General features: G+C 42.8%; 1 protein-coding gene across 2 annotated transcripts in view; it reads left to right on the top strand.

The window, feature by feature from the left end:
- The window catches only part of PTCHD4 (patched domain containing 4), a 42245-nt gene that overhangs the window by 7209 nt on the left and 15802 nt on the right, over nt 1-19234 (top strand). For both annotated transcript variants that reach the window (XM_035110724.2, XM_035110723.2), the window contains exon 3: nt 10439-10919. In XM_035110724.2, coding sequence (XP_034966615.1) covers nt 10439-10919 — 481 coding nt within the window. The remainder of the gene's footprint in view (nt 1-10438; nt 10920-19234) is intronic.

The following is a 19234-nucleotide window of genomic DNA, read 5'->3' as shown; positions in this document are numbered from 1 at the left end:
TAGAGGGAAGTGAGATGGGGCTTGTCCCATCTAGCTCATCTAGGAAAAGGAAATCTCTGATCCTAAACCTCTGCTGCCTTGTGGGATATCTTTAGAAGAAGAAAAGGCTCAGGAGTAAACCCTTCACAAATCCAGAGTGGAGTCCCTAAGGTGGTTGGATGGCAGAGAGGGGGATTTTATCATCTGGGCAGCCCAGGTGACTTTGGTGCTGCTAATGCAGCGGTTTTGCTTCACCCCTGGAGATGCACTCCATTGTCTCTCAAGACAGATGGTGGCCAAGACCTCGCCAAGGCCAAGGCCAAACCAAACCCAAGACCCCCATGGCCAAAGTGGCCAATCCCAAGAAGAAGAGGCTCCCTGGACCCACTGCTTGCCCTCGGCACACGACCCCAAAGACTCTTTTAAGAGCCACCAGAAAAAGAAAGACAAATGCCAACAGTGGCCTTATTGAGTTGTGGTTACCAGAAATGTACACAATATTCTACACACAGCCACATTTATAAGCATTTTGATTTATGATATGAAGGCATTGTGATACAGTTTTATTTTCTATCCCTCCCGTTAAATTCACCTTTTTCATAACAGTTGCACACTAATTCAACTTTTTCATCAAGCTGTGACCCCTATATCTCTTTCTTGGTCAGTAACCACCAGAAACGTACGGTAGTGTAGTTGCCCCAATGTGTAACACTTTGCCCTTGCTTACATTGAACCACAACTTGTTGCAACCCCTTTTGTCTTTTACCAACCTGAATAATTTGGTGTCATCTGCAAACCTGACCACTTCACTGCTCAACACTAACTCCAGGTCATTCCTTCATCAACAAATTAAAAAGCATTAGTTCCAGCTGATCCAACTTTTTGCATCACCATGTGCTTAATGACACACTAAAAGAACTCTTAAAAAATTATTTAGACAGGTCTTACCTTTTCAGAAGCTGTGCTGACTTTTCCTGTGCTTGGTAATTTTCTCTTAATCATGTTTTCCCAGAACAGATACAAAGCCAACTAACGTATAATTTCTTGGACCCTTTTAAAAAATAAGCTGCATATGTTTATTATTATGATGTGAACCACCCTGAGATCTATGGATGAAGGATAGTATACTACTACTACTAATTTCTTAGAGGACCAGAAATTTCACATTTGAGTTCTTTAAGAACTTTTGGATAGATGCCACCTGATTTTTAATTTGGAAGGGGGCGTCTTCTGCAGCTGTTGCCAAAAACTCCACTCCCACATACCAGTTAGATTTTTAAAGAAACTTCATATTGGGTCTAAGTCTGTTTCTTTCCTACATACTGCAGAAAATTTGTCATAGGAGCAGTTGAATTAGATAAAAAAAATTCTCTCTTTTTTTCTGGTAGAGGAATGGCATAGACTTTTAAGGAGCATAGCTGGCAAGTTACAAATCAGTCTGGAAACTGATTTGCAGAAAGCCTTGGTTCTCTACTATAGAAACCAACACATTGGCAAGCTGAACTTCAAAATGTTAGGTAGGGCAGAAACAAGAGTCAGACTTGATTGCAACATGTTGCCCAGTCAGGAAGCAAGGTAAGAAATTCAAGATAGGCTGGATCGCCATCAGGCAGAAATGCTGTAGTTGCATCCTGCACAGAGCGGCGGTTTGGACTAGGTGACATCCAAGGTCCATTCCAGTTCTATGATTCTACTCTCTGGGACACTGGGGCAGGAGTATAACAAAATAACACATTCACACGCTTGTGCACATTTTACACAAATTTACACATTTGTGCACAATTTAATCCCTGACTCCTCAATGTCCATGACTGTGGTCAACATGTGTTATGGATTATTAACTATGGAGAAATGTTGTGAATGCTCCCTTGTTTTAGGCTTAGGCTAATGTTCTGGATGTTAATGCCCTAAGATGCTATTAGTGTTTAGTGCAGTGGACTTTACCATCAAAAACCAGTATTTTTGACATTCTGTGGTTATTGAGAACTTTAAAATGTACAAAGGTGAAAAAGACAGGAGATGCCATAGCTCTGCAGCGTTTTCTTTGTGATGAAGCTGCCACATGCACTTATTTTATACAGTACAGTATCCAACTCTCACATGTCGTTCCAAGTGCCATTCAAATGTCCTTCATGGTGGGCCTAACACACTACAGCTCTGAACTCGCTTCACCATTGCAGGGACAGGAATCCCGCAGCATGCATTTATGCTAGATGATTTCTTCCGCAGCTGCCCTGGGACCACTCTATGAAATCTAACTTCCATATTTATGGGAAGAGGGAATTATCCCCCACAGAAGGAAGAGAAATTAAAAGTCAGGTTACTGCAAAACATATTGCCTGACTTTGGCAGCTTGTAAAATCGGGGCTGCTGTGACATTACGGAGTGAATCTCATGGGAATCAATGCACATTCCAGCATTTACTGAGTGCCATTAGCCAAGCATGTATATAGACTTCATCGGGTGCTTCTAAAATGACCTTTAATAGCTTACAACAAGGCCAGATGTCCTGCCAAACTCATATTCCCCAGAAATAGAACAAAATCAAACAAATGAACTGAAGATTAATACAGATAAGACTGTGACACTGTTTGTGGGTGGCTCCCTAGACTGGATAGGTGGAGCGCCACCTACTGTGGATGGGATGAAACTCCCTCTTGAGGAGCAGCTACGTAGCTTGCAGGTATTTCTGGATGCCTTGCTGTTGCTTGAGGATCAGGTGGCCTCCGTGGTGCAGCAGCCCTGCTATGCCCCAGTCTGGACAGGGATAGCTCCCCTTCTGTTGTCTGTGCTCTGGTCACCTCTGGGTTAGATGGCTGCATTTGGAAACTGCAGCTGACCAGGGCTGCTGCTGCTTCTTCTTCTTCTTCTTCTTCTTCTTCTTCTTCTTCTTCTTCTTCTTCTTCTTCTTCTTCTTCTTCTTCTTCTTCTTATCACTCGTATCCAAGTAAGATTGTCTTCCATAACACGGTTTTAACAATGGGTCTGTAAGTGACTGTGGAGGCCAATTCTGGATCCACATGTCCTTCCACAGTGGGGACATTGGTTTCCAGGCGGGAGTTGATCACGGTGTGGATTTGCCAAGCGTGCCTTCCTCTTAGCATGTTTCTCCCTCGCGTCCTGAGCGAGTTTCTTCAAAGCCCATGACATCTTTGGTAAAGGCTGTTCTCCAACTGGAGCACTCGCAGGTCAGTGTTTCCCAGGTGTTGGTGTTTATACTACATTTTTAAAGATTTGCCTTGAGACAGTCTTTAAACCTCTTTTGTTGAACACCAGCATTATGCTTTCCATTTTTAAGTTCGGAATAGAGTAGTTGCTTTGGAAGATGATCATCAGGCATCCGCACAACATGACCAGACCAACGAAGTTGATGTTGAAGAATCATTGCTTCAACACTGGTGATCTTTGCCTCTTCCAGTACACTGGTATTAGTTCACCTGTCTTCCCAAGTGATGTGTAAAAATTTTCAGAGACATCGTTGATGGAATCTTTCAAGGAGTTGGAGATGGCGTTTATAAGTGGTCCATGTTTCACAAGCATATAGTAAGGTTGGTAGTACAATAGCTTTGTAAACAAGCATTTTGGTTTCCCTGCGAATGTCCCAGTCCTCAAACACTCTGCACTTCAATCGAGAGAAAGCCGCACTTGCAGAGCTCAGGCGATGCTGGATTTCGGCATCAATGTTGGCCCTTGTGGAAAGGTAACTGCCTAGGTAGGAGAAGTGATCAACATTTTCCAACATTACACCACTGAGTTGGATTTGTGGCGCTGCAGAGGGGTTATTTTGTACTTGTTGGTGCAGCACTTTGGTTTTTGGGATGTTGAGTGATAGGCCAAGCTTTTCATAAGCTTCTGCAAAGATATCTAGAACGATCTTTGCTGACCAGGGCAGGACAGTCTGAACATTTAGCACCTATCCTGGCTCGACTGCACTGGCTATCACTTAGTCTGCAGTGCTGGTTTTGACCTACAACCCATGATACAGCCTTGATATATAAAGTCTCAGGACTCCAATGCCTCCAGGGCTGCCTCTGCCCAACCTGGACACTGCACCCGCCATCAGAGGTCCTCCTTCATGTGCCCTCTCTGAAGGAAGTGTTAAAGATGGTGGCATGCGAATGGGACTTTTCGGTGGTGGCTCCCCCCTGCGAAAGGCTCTTTCCAAGGAAGCACATCTGGGACCATTGCTGCGTAAGCTTATTTATCCAAACTTAATTTGGAGGGTCACTGAAAGGGTGGGTAGGACTCGTTCCCTTTAAATATATTGTCAGATGAGTATTTTAGTTTTTATTGCTGTTTGCATCTGATTTTTATGACTTTGTCATTTTATTTTTGCTTCCCTTAATTGCAAAAATGACTAAAAATATAATATATAATAATAAATATAGAAAACCTCATATCAGTGCTCTAGTATCTTCTCTTCATCAAAACTATGTGCCCCTTACTTAGCTCCCTATCAGGATATAAAAATAAAAGCCAGCCCTTAGGTGTTTTCAGTCTGCTCTAGGTCACTTGGCTAAATGAGATTTCTCTTTAATACTTTTGCTTTTTTATGCACGACCTACTTAGCTTATAAGCAAAAATAACTGAAAATGTTAGGTTGACTGAGAACAGCACTGTTGTAGAAGTTTTTCCTCATTCACTTTTAAAATGCAACCTCCTTAACTCTGAAGTAAAAACATTTCTGGTATCGAATATAATTTGTATTTCTTATAAAATACCTCTTCGTCACACCCTAGCATGGCCAAGAAACACAATGTGGACATTCCAAGGACATAAGAGACCTTTGAACATGATGCAGTGCACATGTGTACTAATGTTCTCACTGGTGTACATTCATACAAATGCAGCGCTAAGAAAATTAGCTTCTGAGTGACAGTGAAAGGAACATGTAATTGCTATAGAGAACTACCAAATGAAAAGTATGCATGCTATCCAATTTTCTTTTATTTTGTTGGTGTAAGCTCGCATTGTTTCATATAAGAGGGCTTCACTATACCTTGTCGATAGCTCCCCTAAAATACAGGGGTGTGCCTACAAGGCAGGAAACATGAAGCAGCAGGTCCTTCAGTCAGGCAACTGTAGCAAACTCCTGCTTAGCTCAGGGTGGAGAATGGGGGAAAGCAATGAAGGTGTCCTCCGGGCAACTATAGCTCCTGTTTTAAGCACAAATGCTTGTTTTCTGGGGTGCATCCTACCAACCCTAGCTGTGCAAATTTAATCAAGGAAGCAATTTTGGATTAGCTGTCGCAAAATAAAAATGTCCAATTGTGCATGCAAGTTCTGTGATGGTTTAAAAAAAAGGTTAAGTGGTCACGACCCTTCCTAATTCAGTTCAAGACTGACAGCTCCTAAGTGGCTCTTCACTGGCTGTGTGTAAAGAAGTGAATTAGTACATCTAGTTTCTTACCTCACAGAGCAGGAATGATGAGGCGAGCACACCTGCCAAGTTTCTCCTCACTCCTAAAGACACAAGAGTCACCTCTGGGCCAGAGAGCTAAATCTCCAAATAGGAACACATTTGTCTTTCTTTGTATGCCATCGATTTAAAGGGTTCTCACCAGGTTTCCTCAGAGGTCTGTCCCCCTGGTTCCACTGGGCTGCTTCCCATCTGCTTCTCACCAAGACCCCTAGATCCTTTTCACGTGTACTGCTAGTAAGCCAGGTGTCCCCCATCCTATATCCGTGCATCTGCTTCTTCCTTCCTAAGAGAAGAACCTTACATTTGTCCCTATTGAAATTCATTTTGTTAGCTTGTGCCCAGTTCTTCAGTCTGTTAAGGTCATATTGATTCCTGATTCTGTCTTCTGCGGCATTAGCTACCCCTCCCAGTTTGGTGTCATCTGCAAATTGGATGAGCATCCCCTCAATTCCTTCATCCAAGTTGTTTATGAAGACATTGAAGAACATGACAGAACCCTGCGGCACCCCACTAGTCGCTTTTTATAGGATGATGAGGAAGTATTAGTGGTCACCCTTTCGGTTCGGTCAGTCACCCAGCTACAAATCTACCTAACAGTTACCTTGTTTAACCCACATTTTATCAGCTTTCTCACAAGAATATTGTGGGGAACTTTGTCAAAAGCCTTACTGAAATCAAGATACACTATGACCCCCCAAGCTTGTATCTACCCCATCAATTACAATGTCTGGAGCTGCTTTAAGGAGTGTGATCTGGAAGGGATCCAGCATTAAGGAAACCCTGAGGACTTTCCATAGCCTATGAGTGGAATATTTCAACACATAGGGATGGACAATAGCTCATTGGCTGAACACATGCTTTTCATGCAGAACTTCCCATGTTCCGTCCCTGGCCCCTGCAGCCAAAATGATCCAGTGGCAGGTGCCGCAAACGCTTCTCTCTTGAGAGCCTGGGAAACTACTTTCCACTAGAAAAACCACCCTAAATGGGCAATTAGTATGGCCTGGTATGTGACAGACTGGATCTTTCCACAGTCTGTTCCTTAACAGAGCCATAAAAACTGCAGTTTGTCTGGTAAAGCTTGCAAATATGGTGAGAACCCCAGAAGACAAGACAGCTTTGTAGAAAAATGGAGTCTCTTTGTAACCTGCTGCTCTAGCAAGGTTCAAGGCAATATTATATAAACCCATTTATTAAACTCAGAACTTTATTTTGATTTTTGAAACCCCTGGTTTTAGGCTCATTATTTGTTCTGGGTGCTGTTTTTACTGCTATTCTGCTCAGACATGTCAATTATATATTTTTAGAATTTTCTAGATAATTTTTAATTTTCTTCATAGGTGGGACAGAATTAAGTTCTAAAAAGTTTATTTAGATTTTTAAATAAGCTTACTCCCAGGTACTGTATCTTATTATTTTGTTATTTACTGGCAGCTGTCCAATCCTTTACTACTGTAGTTTTTGTTCTGCTTCTGAAAGTGCAAAACATTATTGTTCAGACTTTCTGTAGTTAATATCCAGTCCTGCAATAATCCCATATTCATTAGTCAATCTAACTGTCTCAGGTAGTGAGTGTTCAGACATTGAGAGGGAAAAGATTGTATTGTCTGCTAAAAGTCCACACTTAACATTGTTGACCATGAAAAGAAAAACTTTTGATTGGGTTATTACGGTATATATTATATGGGCCAAAGGTTCAGTGGAGGAGGTTTGTAGAAGAAGAGATAAGGAACAACAGTGTTTGGTACCCCACTCCAGATTGAAAAAAGTCTGATGTTGTTTACTCTAAAACTGGCTTTATTGTTTTTGAGACATTTAATGAAAGAGTAAGATAAGGAATGTTGTTGTTGTTGTTGTTGTTGTTGTTGTTGTTGTTGTTGTTGTTACATAGTACATCAGATTCAATGTTTTGCATATAGGAGCCTCAATATGCTTAATTTTGACATCCTTCCCTTCAGTATATCTGGCAGCCATTCTACGTAAGCATTCTGCCAAGAGGCTTGTAAATAACTTGGCACATCAAACTTATAGAATCAGCTGAATCAGCATCTCCTTTGGTTTTAAAATCACAATTATTTTAGGCATCTCTGAAGTTTGTCCTTCCATCATTTCCCCTAGCAACCAAGGTGCTTTTTTCCCAGGGTGGGTTTGTCTAAGATCAGGTACTCCCTAGAAGTTATTTTCTGCAACTTCTTCTACTCAGTAAATGTAAGTGTATGTTAAAGAACCCCCCTCTCCCCAAAAGCCAAATGTGAACATTTTGCAAAGAGGCTTAAGTAGGTCTCCTGCTGTGCAGCAGTTAAGGGCCAAGTGCTCACTAAAAATTCACTTGCTAAATAGTAAAACTGTGCTTGATGTGGCAACCTGGACTCTGGTTCAGAGTCAGCATTGGGGAAAATCAGGTTTTGTGCTTTAACAGCTGTATGGCAGACAGAAATAAAACAGGCACCCCCAAACTTCGGCCCTCCAGATGTTTGGGACTACAATTCCCATCATCCCTGACCACTGGTCCTCTGCGCTAGGGATCATAGGAGTTGTAGGCCAAAACATCTGGAGGGCCACAGTTTGGGGATGCCTGGGTTAAACCTTCTATAGTATGAAAATACATTATGGGGAAAGCTTCACCATGCTTTTCCTCTCTCTTACTTTGTGTTTTGCCATGCCCCTGCTTGACACCCATGTTTTTTTATGACATGCCCCCATGGCAGCCATTTTGTGACTGGCACCCGCAGCACTCTCTCAAAATTCAAAATGATTTGGCCTGAAACACTTTGGAAGCTACCTGATTTGCTTCAAGTCAAAATCTGAATCCCAATTAGAAAGTAAAAACAAAGCATTATATTCAGTGTTGATTATTGTAATGGATCTGGTCAGAGTATGAGTAGATCATACCCATTTCCTCTGCTTAGGCAGCCATGGCCAAACTTGGCCCTCCAGCTGTTTTGGGACTACAATTCCCACCATCCCTGACCGCTGGTCCTGCTAGCTAGAGATGATGGGAGTTGTAGTCCCAAAACAGCTGGAGGGCCAAATTTGGCCATGCCTGGCTTAGAGCAGGCTTCCTCAAACTCAGCCCTCCAGATGTTTTGAGACTACAATTCCCGGAAGCTGAGGAAGCCTGGCTTAGAAACTCAAAAGAGCTCTCCCTCCCCTCTCCTTTTCCCACCCTGGCATTTCTTCCTTGTTTATATGACAAGTTTGGGAGACAAATGTTTCCATTTTTGCAGACACACTTTCTGCATGGTTTTCAAATGCCCAAATCACGCAGGAACCCCTTCTTTGGTTAGGGGGGCTGGTTCAAACAGGCAACCCCCTTCAGATTGCAATTTGTCCGAATCCCCTGCTTACCCTCATTGCAGTGCTTTGCTTAGCAAACTGACACATTTGGGGAATGTTCTGAAAGAAAGAGGGCTTCTCTGAATACTCTGAAACTCATTAAAAAGTGGAAACTGTCAGATCTGAAGACTAAAGCAGTGGGAAGCTTTGAGGATGTTACTCCTTTTACAATTGTTTATAAAATGGACCCTTCGCCCAGTGTGTCTGCTGTCACTGGTGGGGAACAATTCAAGTTTCATACCATTTTGATGGAATGTGCTGTAATGAATGCAAGAATGAAAAACAAATGGAAAAGGAAACTAAAAATTTCAGGTATGGATTGCTGTATTCAGAGTGATGGGGAAAATACAATTGATTAGAAAATGAAAATCATTTCATTCAGCAATGGCTAAATTTCATGGTGTTAAGTTTTTACAGGCAACATCTGGGAGAAAATATTCATGAAAAATAAATATCCACATTCTATTTTAGGTCTTAAACATTTGAATTTTGAATAAATACTCTTTAAGTCTGTTAACTGAATCACAGAATTGCAAACTGTACACTTAATTATTTCAACTTCAATTTATTAAAATAAAATGCAGTGGGGAATAGCAGCTCTGTCGGCAGCCAGTTGTAGCAATGGCAAAGAGTAATTCACATGCAAGAAGAAAATGAAAGAGACCTCATTCCTAAACTTTATTCCCTGTCCTGGGTCAACAGGGTTTTCTAGTGAGCTCCTCCCTTCCTGCTTTAAAAGCCTGACCCATTTCTGCTACATTGAGCCACCAAGGCTGCAATCCGCTATGCACTTACCTTGTAGTAAGCCCAGTTGAACTCAGTGGGATTTATTTTTAAATATCCATGTATAGGATTACACTGCAAAAGGATGATAAGGAGAAGGACACATTGTGCAAATGTATCAGATCAGCACAAAGATGTCAGAGCCAGGGAAAGTTCCATCCCAGGAAAGTTTCTTTAAATGATTGATAGCATATAGACACAAGTGTTTCTTGGTGAGTTTTGCGGACCTCCTTGGAGGCTGGCTCCCTATGGTTGTGGCTGCACTACAGACTTCAAGCTTTAATCAAATTGTCTACATGTTTCGGGAAACTAGAAAGGTTGTAAGACCCAACACATTTACAACTGTTGGGCTTTTCTAAAGTGGGGAGTTTTAAGGTTTGGGTTAATGGGAGGAAAGTGCAGAATTCTAACCAACTTCTAGTGATGCTTCTGAAACTTGACATTGAGCACTTTGTAAGTCAAATCTAGTACTATATGCTTACAGTTCTTGAAAGTATGGCAAGCTCTTATTTTAATCCAATAATCCAAGCAATAATTCAGATTATGTGTTAATTGATATGTTATGTGTCTGCATTGTTTGCATGTGTGAGAGTCGGTGGTGGGGCTTCTCAATAAACTTGCAATAATACAAAGTGGCCCAAGGGCTCTTCCGCCATTTTCTTCTTTCTTTTTGCCTCTCTGCCTTGTGCACAAGTGGCAGCAGCTTCACTTCCTGTCCTCTCTGAGAGGCTTTTACCTCTAAGGAAGAAAATGGTTTAACAGCCCCCCGACAACCTCATATTATTAAAACAGAAGATACTTTGAACTCTCACAACAATGGGACTTTTAACATAATTCATGGCATGAGTAAAATGCAAATTACTGTTGGGTTGGTTCCCTTACCACTTCTTTTGCTTTTTAAAATACTTTCTTTTTCAGGACGGAAGAAGCAGTTTCATCGGCCATCAGCTTGGTGGGGTCATGGAATTGCCAGGCAGCAAGGACCAAAGGGTGAAGTCGGCCAGAGCCATCCAAATCACTTACTACCTCCAAACCTACCATTCTGCAGTACAGGACCACATTGGTGAAAAATGGGAGAATGAATTTTGCAAACTGATACCCAAACTGCAGCTGCACCACGAGGATCTGCAGCTGTATGCTCTGGCCTCCTTCAGCCTGTGGAGGGACTTTCACAAGACCAGCATCCTGGCCAGAGGCAAGATTTTGGTGAGCTTAATGCTGATTCTGCTGGCTGCCATCCTCTCAAGTTCCATGAAAGACTGCCTGCGCAGCAAGCCCTTCCTTGGCCTCTTGGGAGCGCTCACGATCTGTATCTCCAGTGTCACTGCGGCAGGGATATTTTTCATTACTGATGGAAAATATAATTCAACTCTGTTGGGAATTCCTTTCTTCGCAATGGGTAATTATTTATCTTCATAATAATAGGATTAGCATGGCTTAATGACAGGATTGTAGAATGTGTCCGGAGCTACAAAGATGCAGTGTTTAATTTATTTATTCACCTTCAACTTTTTTAGCCTGTTAAATTGTTCCATCCACTTACAAAGGGGAGGGGGGATCTCCAAACAAAGGAAAAGGGTAAAATGACTGCGTTTGTAACCTTGGCCAATATGAGAGATGTGTTTTATTGATCCAGGTTACAAAACGAAGGAGAAATTGTTATTGAAAACTAGTCAAGTCAGCAGAGAAAATGAAGAGTTGCTGAAAAGACTTTGATGCAGGACTGGGGAGAAGGACCAAAAAAGCGAAACAGAAAGACTTGGAAGGGGGCTTTTTTTTAAAGGGGAAATGTACCCAGCATCCTGTCTGGCATTCCTGTCCCCCCCCCCCCAATTTACATAGAGGGAGAATAATGTAATTTGGAGAAGAAATCAACTTTCTGTTCCTGTAAAGGTAGATGTGGAAGATAGTTGTTCCGAGTTCGGTAGGATTTACTCCTTGACAGTATTATCATGTTCATGTTTACACAGAAGCAAATTCCCCAACACTCCAAGGTGAAGTTACAGGTAGGTGTTGGTCTGGTTTAGTTGAAAGAAAATAAAAAAAAAATTTACTTCTTCCAGTAGCACCTTAGAGACCATCTAAGTTTGTCATTGGTATGAGCTTTTGTGTGCATGCACATTCAGTGTATCTGAAGAAGTGTGCATGCACACGAAAGCTCATACCAATGACAAACGTAGTTGGTCTCTAAGGTGCTACTGGAAGAATTTTATTTTATTTTTTGCACCAAAGTGAGTGTGGGCAGGATTGAGACCAAAGCCAGCAGTCCTAATGACCCCTACCTAAGCTAAGACCATTAGCTCTGCTCTGAAGAGAACTTGCTTGACTGCCACCCACTGAAATGAGTGACGCTTCCTTTGGAGTGAATGGGCCATAAATGCCAAATGTTTGCAAGAATGTAAACAAAGGGACGTTACAAACCCTGCCCTAATATTTGCAAGAGACTGCAGTGTGGTGCCATTCATTCCACCTAAATAGCAAGCATGATCTTTTTGATAAAGTGAAATTGATTTGGGTGAGTTTTCTTTTGTATTATTTAAACTAATTGATCACAAGAAGTAACTAAAGAAAATGTTGATTCTAATCAGAAGAGTGGGTTTTCTAGATCCTTATCCTTATTTTCAGATGTGAATGAGGTACGTTTGTATCCCAGAGGCAAAACATGTACACTGGGCTTCAGAAGAGGAAGGTTTAGGCTAAACTTAAGCTGTCATGTGTCCCATAAATGCAATCCAATCTTCCTCCTATGAAAGTTACTCAACCCCCTTAATTAGTTTGGTTGTCCTTTTGTGAACCTTTTCCAATATCTACAATATCCTTGTAGGGAGGTGGCCAGAATTTTGCACCGTACTTCAAGTGTGGTCTCCTCATAGGCAGTGTTAGAAACTGAGAATGCTAGGAGCTAAATGGCACTTTAAACCAAGGTTATGGGCACAACAACGGAATGTCTAGGCACACTTTTTATAACAAGAATACAATGAATGAACTGCAGCTAAAATACTATGTTCATTTTTCGCATGGACTAGTCCTTCCCCTGCCCACCCCCCTGATATTCTTAAGAGGGTCTCTTCTCCAGTCTCCAGAGAGTAGCTGGAAGTGAGGAGGCAGAAAAAGGTCCTTTCTTTCCACTCTGCAGTTTTAATTTGAAATCTTGGACGCACTAGTGTACCCAGAGCTCAAAAACTGCTCACACTGAAGAAATTCCCTGTCGCAAAATGTGCCTACCGGTAGAACAATGGGAGTTTCGAAGTCTGCCCAGAGGTTTCTATTAACAAGCCTTCAGTTAGCATTTGTATTTCCCTAATGATCCCAAGAATGGAACTTGGCCTTTTCTCAGCTGCCACCTGCTGGGTCAGCATTTCCACTGTGCTTTCCACTGTGGCCACAAGGTGTCATTTCTGGCCATGTCAGACTCTGTGGACGTATTCATGAAATTGAGATATTTTTTGCCCTGACATGCATCACTTTATTCTTGTTTGTAATGAATTGCAGTTACCATTTTACTGCCTCTTCATTCCGTTTGAAAAGATCTCTTTAGAGTTCTTCACAATCTCTTTTTGTTTTAACCACCCTGATCAACTGGGTATCATCAGCAACCCGACACTTGAAATATTTTATGAGCAAGTTAAAATGGCCCTCTTTCCTTGCAGCTACTATATTCACACATGAGAAAATGGAATACTGGTGCCTTTGTGTAGTATTGTGGGAACACAGGATGCAGGCAGTTGCTGATAGGAATAGGATTATCTAGACTGGAAATACATAGCCTTGGAAATACACTGGGATATTTTTTTTGTAGCATTATTTTGTACATAGCAGTTTGCAAGCACACTCAATTTCACACAACAATATAATCTAAAACACAAGTGGACATGCTTTCAGATTAGTGCACAACGTGTTATTCATTCCCCTCCCCTCACATACTGTCTCATCAGACCTTTTAAAGAAACAGAAAACATTTTTTGCAGCCTTGTGGTTGCTTTTTGCTTGTGCCTCTCTCTCTCTAGTGCTGCTCTGTGTTTAAACCAAATCTAGGAGCCTACCTGATTTCAAAGATTCCCAAAAGAAAGTTAGAGGGTTCCTGGTGACAGAAATTAGAATGAACTGTATTTGTTGTGTTCAGATATACTCAAAGTCTGGTCTTATTTTTGCACTTTCAGAAATGGTGTGTATTCCAGCATCATCAATGACATTACATTGATAGAGTGCTGTGAGCAGAGCTTGATCCTGTCTCAGATAGTCCTCTAAAAGTGGGATCCGCTAACAACATGAATGGAGGCAGAATGCTTTTTACTTTATTTATTTTAGCGATTTGTATCAACAACTTTCTCATGGCAGTCATGCAACTAATCAAATAAGTATAGAGACCAAACATTTCTGATTTTGGCATTCCTTGTGTGCTCAATTTGTACAGCGGTCAAAACACTATATTGCATTGTGTTTTGAGAGGTAGATGTACTTTGCTCTGCACACACATCTCACTGTTACTTGGGATGTTCAGAGTTATGAGAATAGGATGTTGTCCTTGCTTTTCTCTAACCTAGGCTAAGGAATCTTGCTTGATCTGTTTTCTTTAAGTAGCTGTCCCAGATCAGCCACTACTCTGGGATTGGTTTAATTTATGAAAATTGTCACCCTTGTATTTAAAATGTAGCAGTGCATATCATATTAAGCACAAATTTATTTAGGCTGAAAGGAGCATGCTTCACAAGAAGGATGATATACTGGTAGTAAGTATTGTATGCACAGCATCCTTTGTAGGAGACTGCCAGAGTTTAGCCACGAACTCTGCCAAAAGCTAGCAATTCTGCAGCAGATCTTCAGGACACCAGAAGGGCCTTGCTGCATCGGCCAGAGTCATTCCACTCTCACCATGGCCAACCAAGATACCTATGGGAAGCCGATAAGCTTTCTTACGGTGGCAAAAACAGTTGCAATAAGAGGATGAAGAGAAGCCTCTGCTGTTCATTACAAATGAAGTCCTCCTACACTGAAATTGGAAATGTTTTGCCAGCCCACAAAAAACAGTGGCTGCCACCATCTGCTTTCTGTTCCCTTCCTCTACATCAGGGGTCAGCAAACTTTTTCCAGCAGGAGTTCGGTCCACTGTCCCTCGGACCTTGTGGGAGGCCCGTCTAGACATTATTATTTTTTGCGGGGGGGGGGGGGATGAACTGATTCCTATGCCCCACAAATAACGCAGAGATGCACTTTAAATAAAAGGGCACATTGACAGTTCTGCAAATGGAGAGAAATAGAAAGTGAATCCTCCCAAAGAACAGTATTGGGTGACTTAGCTGGTCTAGCCGGGAAACTGCTTCTTGCTGTTCTGCTGCCTGGTCCTGCTGGAGCCGCTTGTAGTGGCCATCACATACTTTTCTCTCGCAGGAGCCAGGCTGAAAGAAGAGGGCTGAGAAAATGCCTCTTTAGCCTGAGCCAGTCCAGCTGTTCAGGAGGTGAATAAAGGCTACACAACTGAGGAGCAGAGGTCCAAGAGGAAAATATCTCATTGCTTCTGTGCATGAACCATAAGAACAAAATACTTGAGAATGATTTCCACAGACCCATTTCCAAAGAATTTGTGGAAGTTGTTTATTAATCTTTTGAAAATAGTAAGTTTCAGGAGTAGGAACCTATGGCACTCTCATTGTTCACTGGATTGCTGCCCTGTGACAGTTTTAATGTTCCTGTTATTATAATCCGATGAGATCCAAATTATACAGAAGAACACTGCAAGCTCATCATTTAATGAAGACAGCTGGTTGCCAACTATATACTCAGCCCAAAATTGTGATCAACATTTAAAACAAACCCATTCTAAAATTAAAACAAAGTTTGTACACTTGTGGAAGCTTACTGCCTGTCATACATTTCACCTATTCAATCAGAATGAAATACTTCTTTCCCATCCCTTTTTTCTCATTGATCCTTAGCTATATATTAGCATTCATTTTCCAATAGAATAATGGCCTGCTATGGAACACTGCCAGAAAGCTTCAAGATGTTTCCAACTTAATTTTGTTAATATGCCATGGATTGATGCCAGCAGAGCCACCATATTGCCGTCAACTTCTGTGGTTTGTGTCCAACTCAGCTGTCAGCAAAGCTTCCATCAGTGAGATGGGAAAGAAAGCAATTTCTGGCAGTTCCTCTTTCGCTTTCAGCCTCTGCCTCCTCCCCATATATACCGTGCTTCTCCGAAAATAAGACACCGTCTTAGATTTATTTTTCTTCCAAAAAACACACCATGGCTTATTTTCAGGGGATGTCTTATTTTTTTTTTAATCAACCATGCATAAATATTGTACTTTTGCACCAAGCACCCTGGGGGTGAAAGCAATTGCATGCAATTAAAGCTTGCATCAACCGGGGCTCGGCACGGCGCGCGCTGCGGCTCTTGCCGGATCCCGCCAGGTCGGGGCTCCACGTGGTGCACGCTGCTGGCCGTTTTGGCGGGGCAGCAGCTTCCAGTTCCAGGCGCCAACAGTCATCCTCCTCTTCCATGGCGCCATCCAGACCTGCTCCCACCACTACAGCTTATTTCTGGGGTATGTCTTATATTTGTCAACGCGTGAAAATCCTGCCATGGCTTATTTTATAGGTACGTCTTATTTTATGGGAAACACGGTAACCAACGTGCTTAAGTCTAATTTGGTAATGCATGAAGGGATTAATATCATATAGTAAGCTATCCTGCCAGGCTTAGTGAGGTCACTTCCCCTTACTTTGGGAGGAATGGGTAATCAAGCCTTTTGGCCAACCTCTAGTCTACCTGCGAAATGTGGCATGCAAAGAGGTTTGACCTTGTTGCTCCACCTCAGACTGCCTGGCTCTCACAAGCTACTCTTGAGTTCCTACACCAATAATTTAGGGGCTTTTCACTTTGTAACTAAGCCAGGTTTTACTGCCTGTGAAAATTTTTCTGAATGCTCTATGGAAAATGCAAACAATGCCTACCGTAGGTGACACCATCACACTCAGGGCTGGCCCAAGACATTTGGGCACCCGAAGTGGCCCCCCAAATGGCTTCTTCCTCCCTGCTAAGGAAGAAGGGTGAGAGAAGATCTACATCAGGAAAAAGGAGGGAGAGAGATTGATTGATATCGGGATCTGCTGCCCCAGTGTATCCTGCTGCCTGAGGTGGTCCCCTCACCTGCCTCATAGGTGGGCTGGCCCTGATTACACCTTTGAAGGAACCTTTGATTCCAAGACAAGCCAGTCTTAGCAAATTAACTCCACAATCCCCAAACTTGCAATAATTGCAGTATGTCCAATACAGTTCAGAGAATTTCCTTCACAGGCTACATTTCCATTTTACCTCAGTTTAGTCTATCAGTATTATTATTATTATTATTATTAGCAATAAATCAATTGATCATTCAGACATTTCGTTAGCCCTTATATTCATTGTTAGGCTACAAACAATTCTTAAGTGTACATGCATTTTATTGAACTAATATGTGCAAATGGGAAGTAACTAAGGCATCATCATCATCATCATCATCAATAAATTTATACCCTGCATTTTCCCCTGATGGGATTCAAGGCAGTTTACAGGTAAAAAGAAGGATCATTACAAGCAGTAGGCAAAAAAGAAGAAGGGTGGGAGCTGGTTAAGGAGGCGAACCTGTGGGACACATCTTTGCATACAAATGCTGGGAATGACAAGGAAGGGTATCTTGGAGGTGATGTCACCATATACGTGAAAGATGACAGAGTCAAACCAGCTTGAAATCCCAGAGGGGCAGACTATATTAGGGAATAAGATAATGTGCAGGAGAAGCAAATGTGTTATAAACCAGAAAGGGAAGTTGGGGGAAGTCGTGGGGTGGGGGGGTATTTTGAAACTTAGTTTGTGATTATATTATCAGTAGTGATTATGTTAAAATTTGTTGTAATCTACAGTGGTGCCTCGCTAGACGAATTTAATTTGTTCCACAGGTCTTTTCTTATAACGAAAAATTCGTCTAGCGAATCCCATAGGAATGCATTGGAAAAAAAATGAATTTTTTTTTTGCCCATAGGAACGCATTAATTGAATTTCAATGCATTCCTATGGGAAACCACAATTCGCTAGACGAATTTTTCATAAAACGGATTCATCTAGCGAGGCAACCTCCGCTCAAAAAATCCTTTTGTTAAGCGGAAATTTCGTTAAGCAGGGCATTCGTTAAGCGAGGCACCACTGTATTTATTAAGTTTTCCAATACAAATCACATCAAATCGCATCCAAATTATTTATACAATTCCAAATTCAAACGAAAAACAGTCCAATTATGCCAAATTATTATAATAAATCATGTTAAAATTTGTTGTAAAACCTAATAAAAATATTTAAAAAAAAAAAAAAGAAATCCCAGAGGGGCAGAATCCAGCACATAATATTTGGTGGCAATAGCCATTTCGAGAATATACTATCACCCCCCCGATCCAAATCCCCAGAGACAATCCTGAGATGGAGAATAAAGTTAGAGGCATCCAAAAGAGAAGAGTTGTTGCAGAAGCTGAGTTCAGCTACCCTCACCTTGACTGGGTGTTCCTGTTATGATAAAGGGGTAAAACTTACAATCTAAATGACCATGCCCCAGAACAGTGGTTCCCAACTGGTGGTCCGCGGACCCCCAGGGGTCCGCGAGCTATGCCAGAGGGGTCCTCAAGATGCTACCGGTATTAGATGCCAAGCCTCTGGCCCGCCGGAACCGCCGGAACTGCCGCCGGCGGTGCGCGGGCGCCAAGCGAGCCCGGTGGATCAACCGGGGAGCCGCTGAAGGCCCCCCGGCGACCCCACCGGACCGAGGCTGAGTGCGCCCGGCCGGAGACTCGGTGGAACCCCTGGGCCTAGAGGCCCGAAACCGCCTTCCAGGCCGCGGACCCCGCGGCGACCATGTGGGCGTCGGAAACGTCTGGCGGAGCAAGCGAGGAGCCGCTGAGGCCGCCTGCAGGCCCGTCGGGCCGAAGCCAAGGGCGCCCGGCCGATGGCCGAGCGGAGCTCCGTGGCCCGAGACCTCCAACCGCGCTACGATCCTGGGGGGCCTGCCTCGCGACTGCAGTCACCATCACCCCTAGCTGCCCAAGAGGGGGAAGGGCCCTGATCCCGCAGCTCCTGCGCGCCACATGGGGAGCCTCATTGGGACCCAAAGAACAAAGGCCGCACCGAACCTGCTGGCGCTGGCGCTGCTACCACCGCAAATACAGCCACCCCCAGAGGAGGAGAAAAGAAGAGGGGACGACAGGGAAGAGAGGGCACCACCACCACCCTCAACCCAGGTGAAAGGGTAGAAACCCCCCCCTCCAGAGGGAAACCCCCGACCCCCGGACGGCCATCACACCGCCACCGCCACCACCACACCAACACCCCCCCAAGAAGGATAAAGAAAAGAGGAAAACAACTGAGAAATAAATAAAACCACTTTTTAATTTTAGGATTAGGAATTAATGGGGGTCCTTGTCACAATAGCGGCTCGATGAGGGGTCCTCGAGAAAATTTTGTTGGGAACCCCTGCCCCAGAAGATCTGCTCCTGGAACCTACCAGAGGAGAAGTGAGCCTAGAAGTGGATCTGGTGCAAGATGCAAGTATTTGTGGAACTGATTTGGAACCTTGAACCTATTCAGCATGTATGTCAGAGGACAATTGACAGCAAACACAGTCACATTTGACTCCCGAAGAGAAAAATTCTGGAAAAAAACGAGGCTATTGACAAAAAAGGAAGTTG

This window comes from Zootoca vivipara, chromosome 3, assembly GCF_963506605.1.
Source record: "Zootoca vivipara chromosome 3, rZooViv1.1, whole genome shotgun sequence".
Classification (NCBI taxonomy): domain Eukaryota; kingdom Metazoa; phylum Chordata; class Lepidosauria; order Squamata; family Lacertidae; genus Zootoca; species Zootoca vivipara.
Note: the sequence above shows the minus strand (reverse complement) of the source record. Positions and strands in the feature narration are given on the sequence as shown.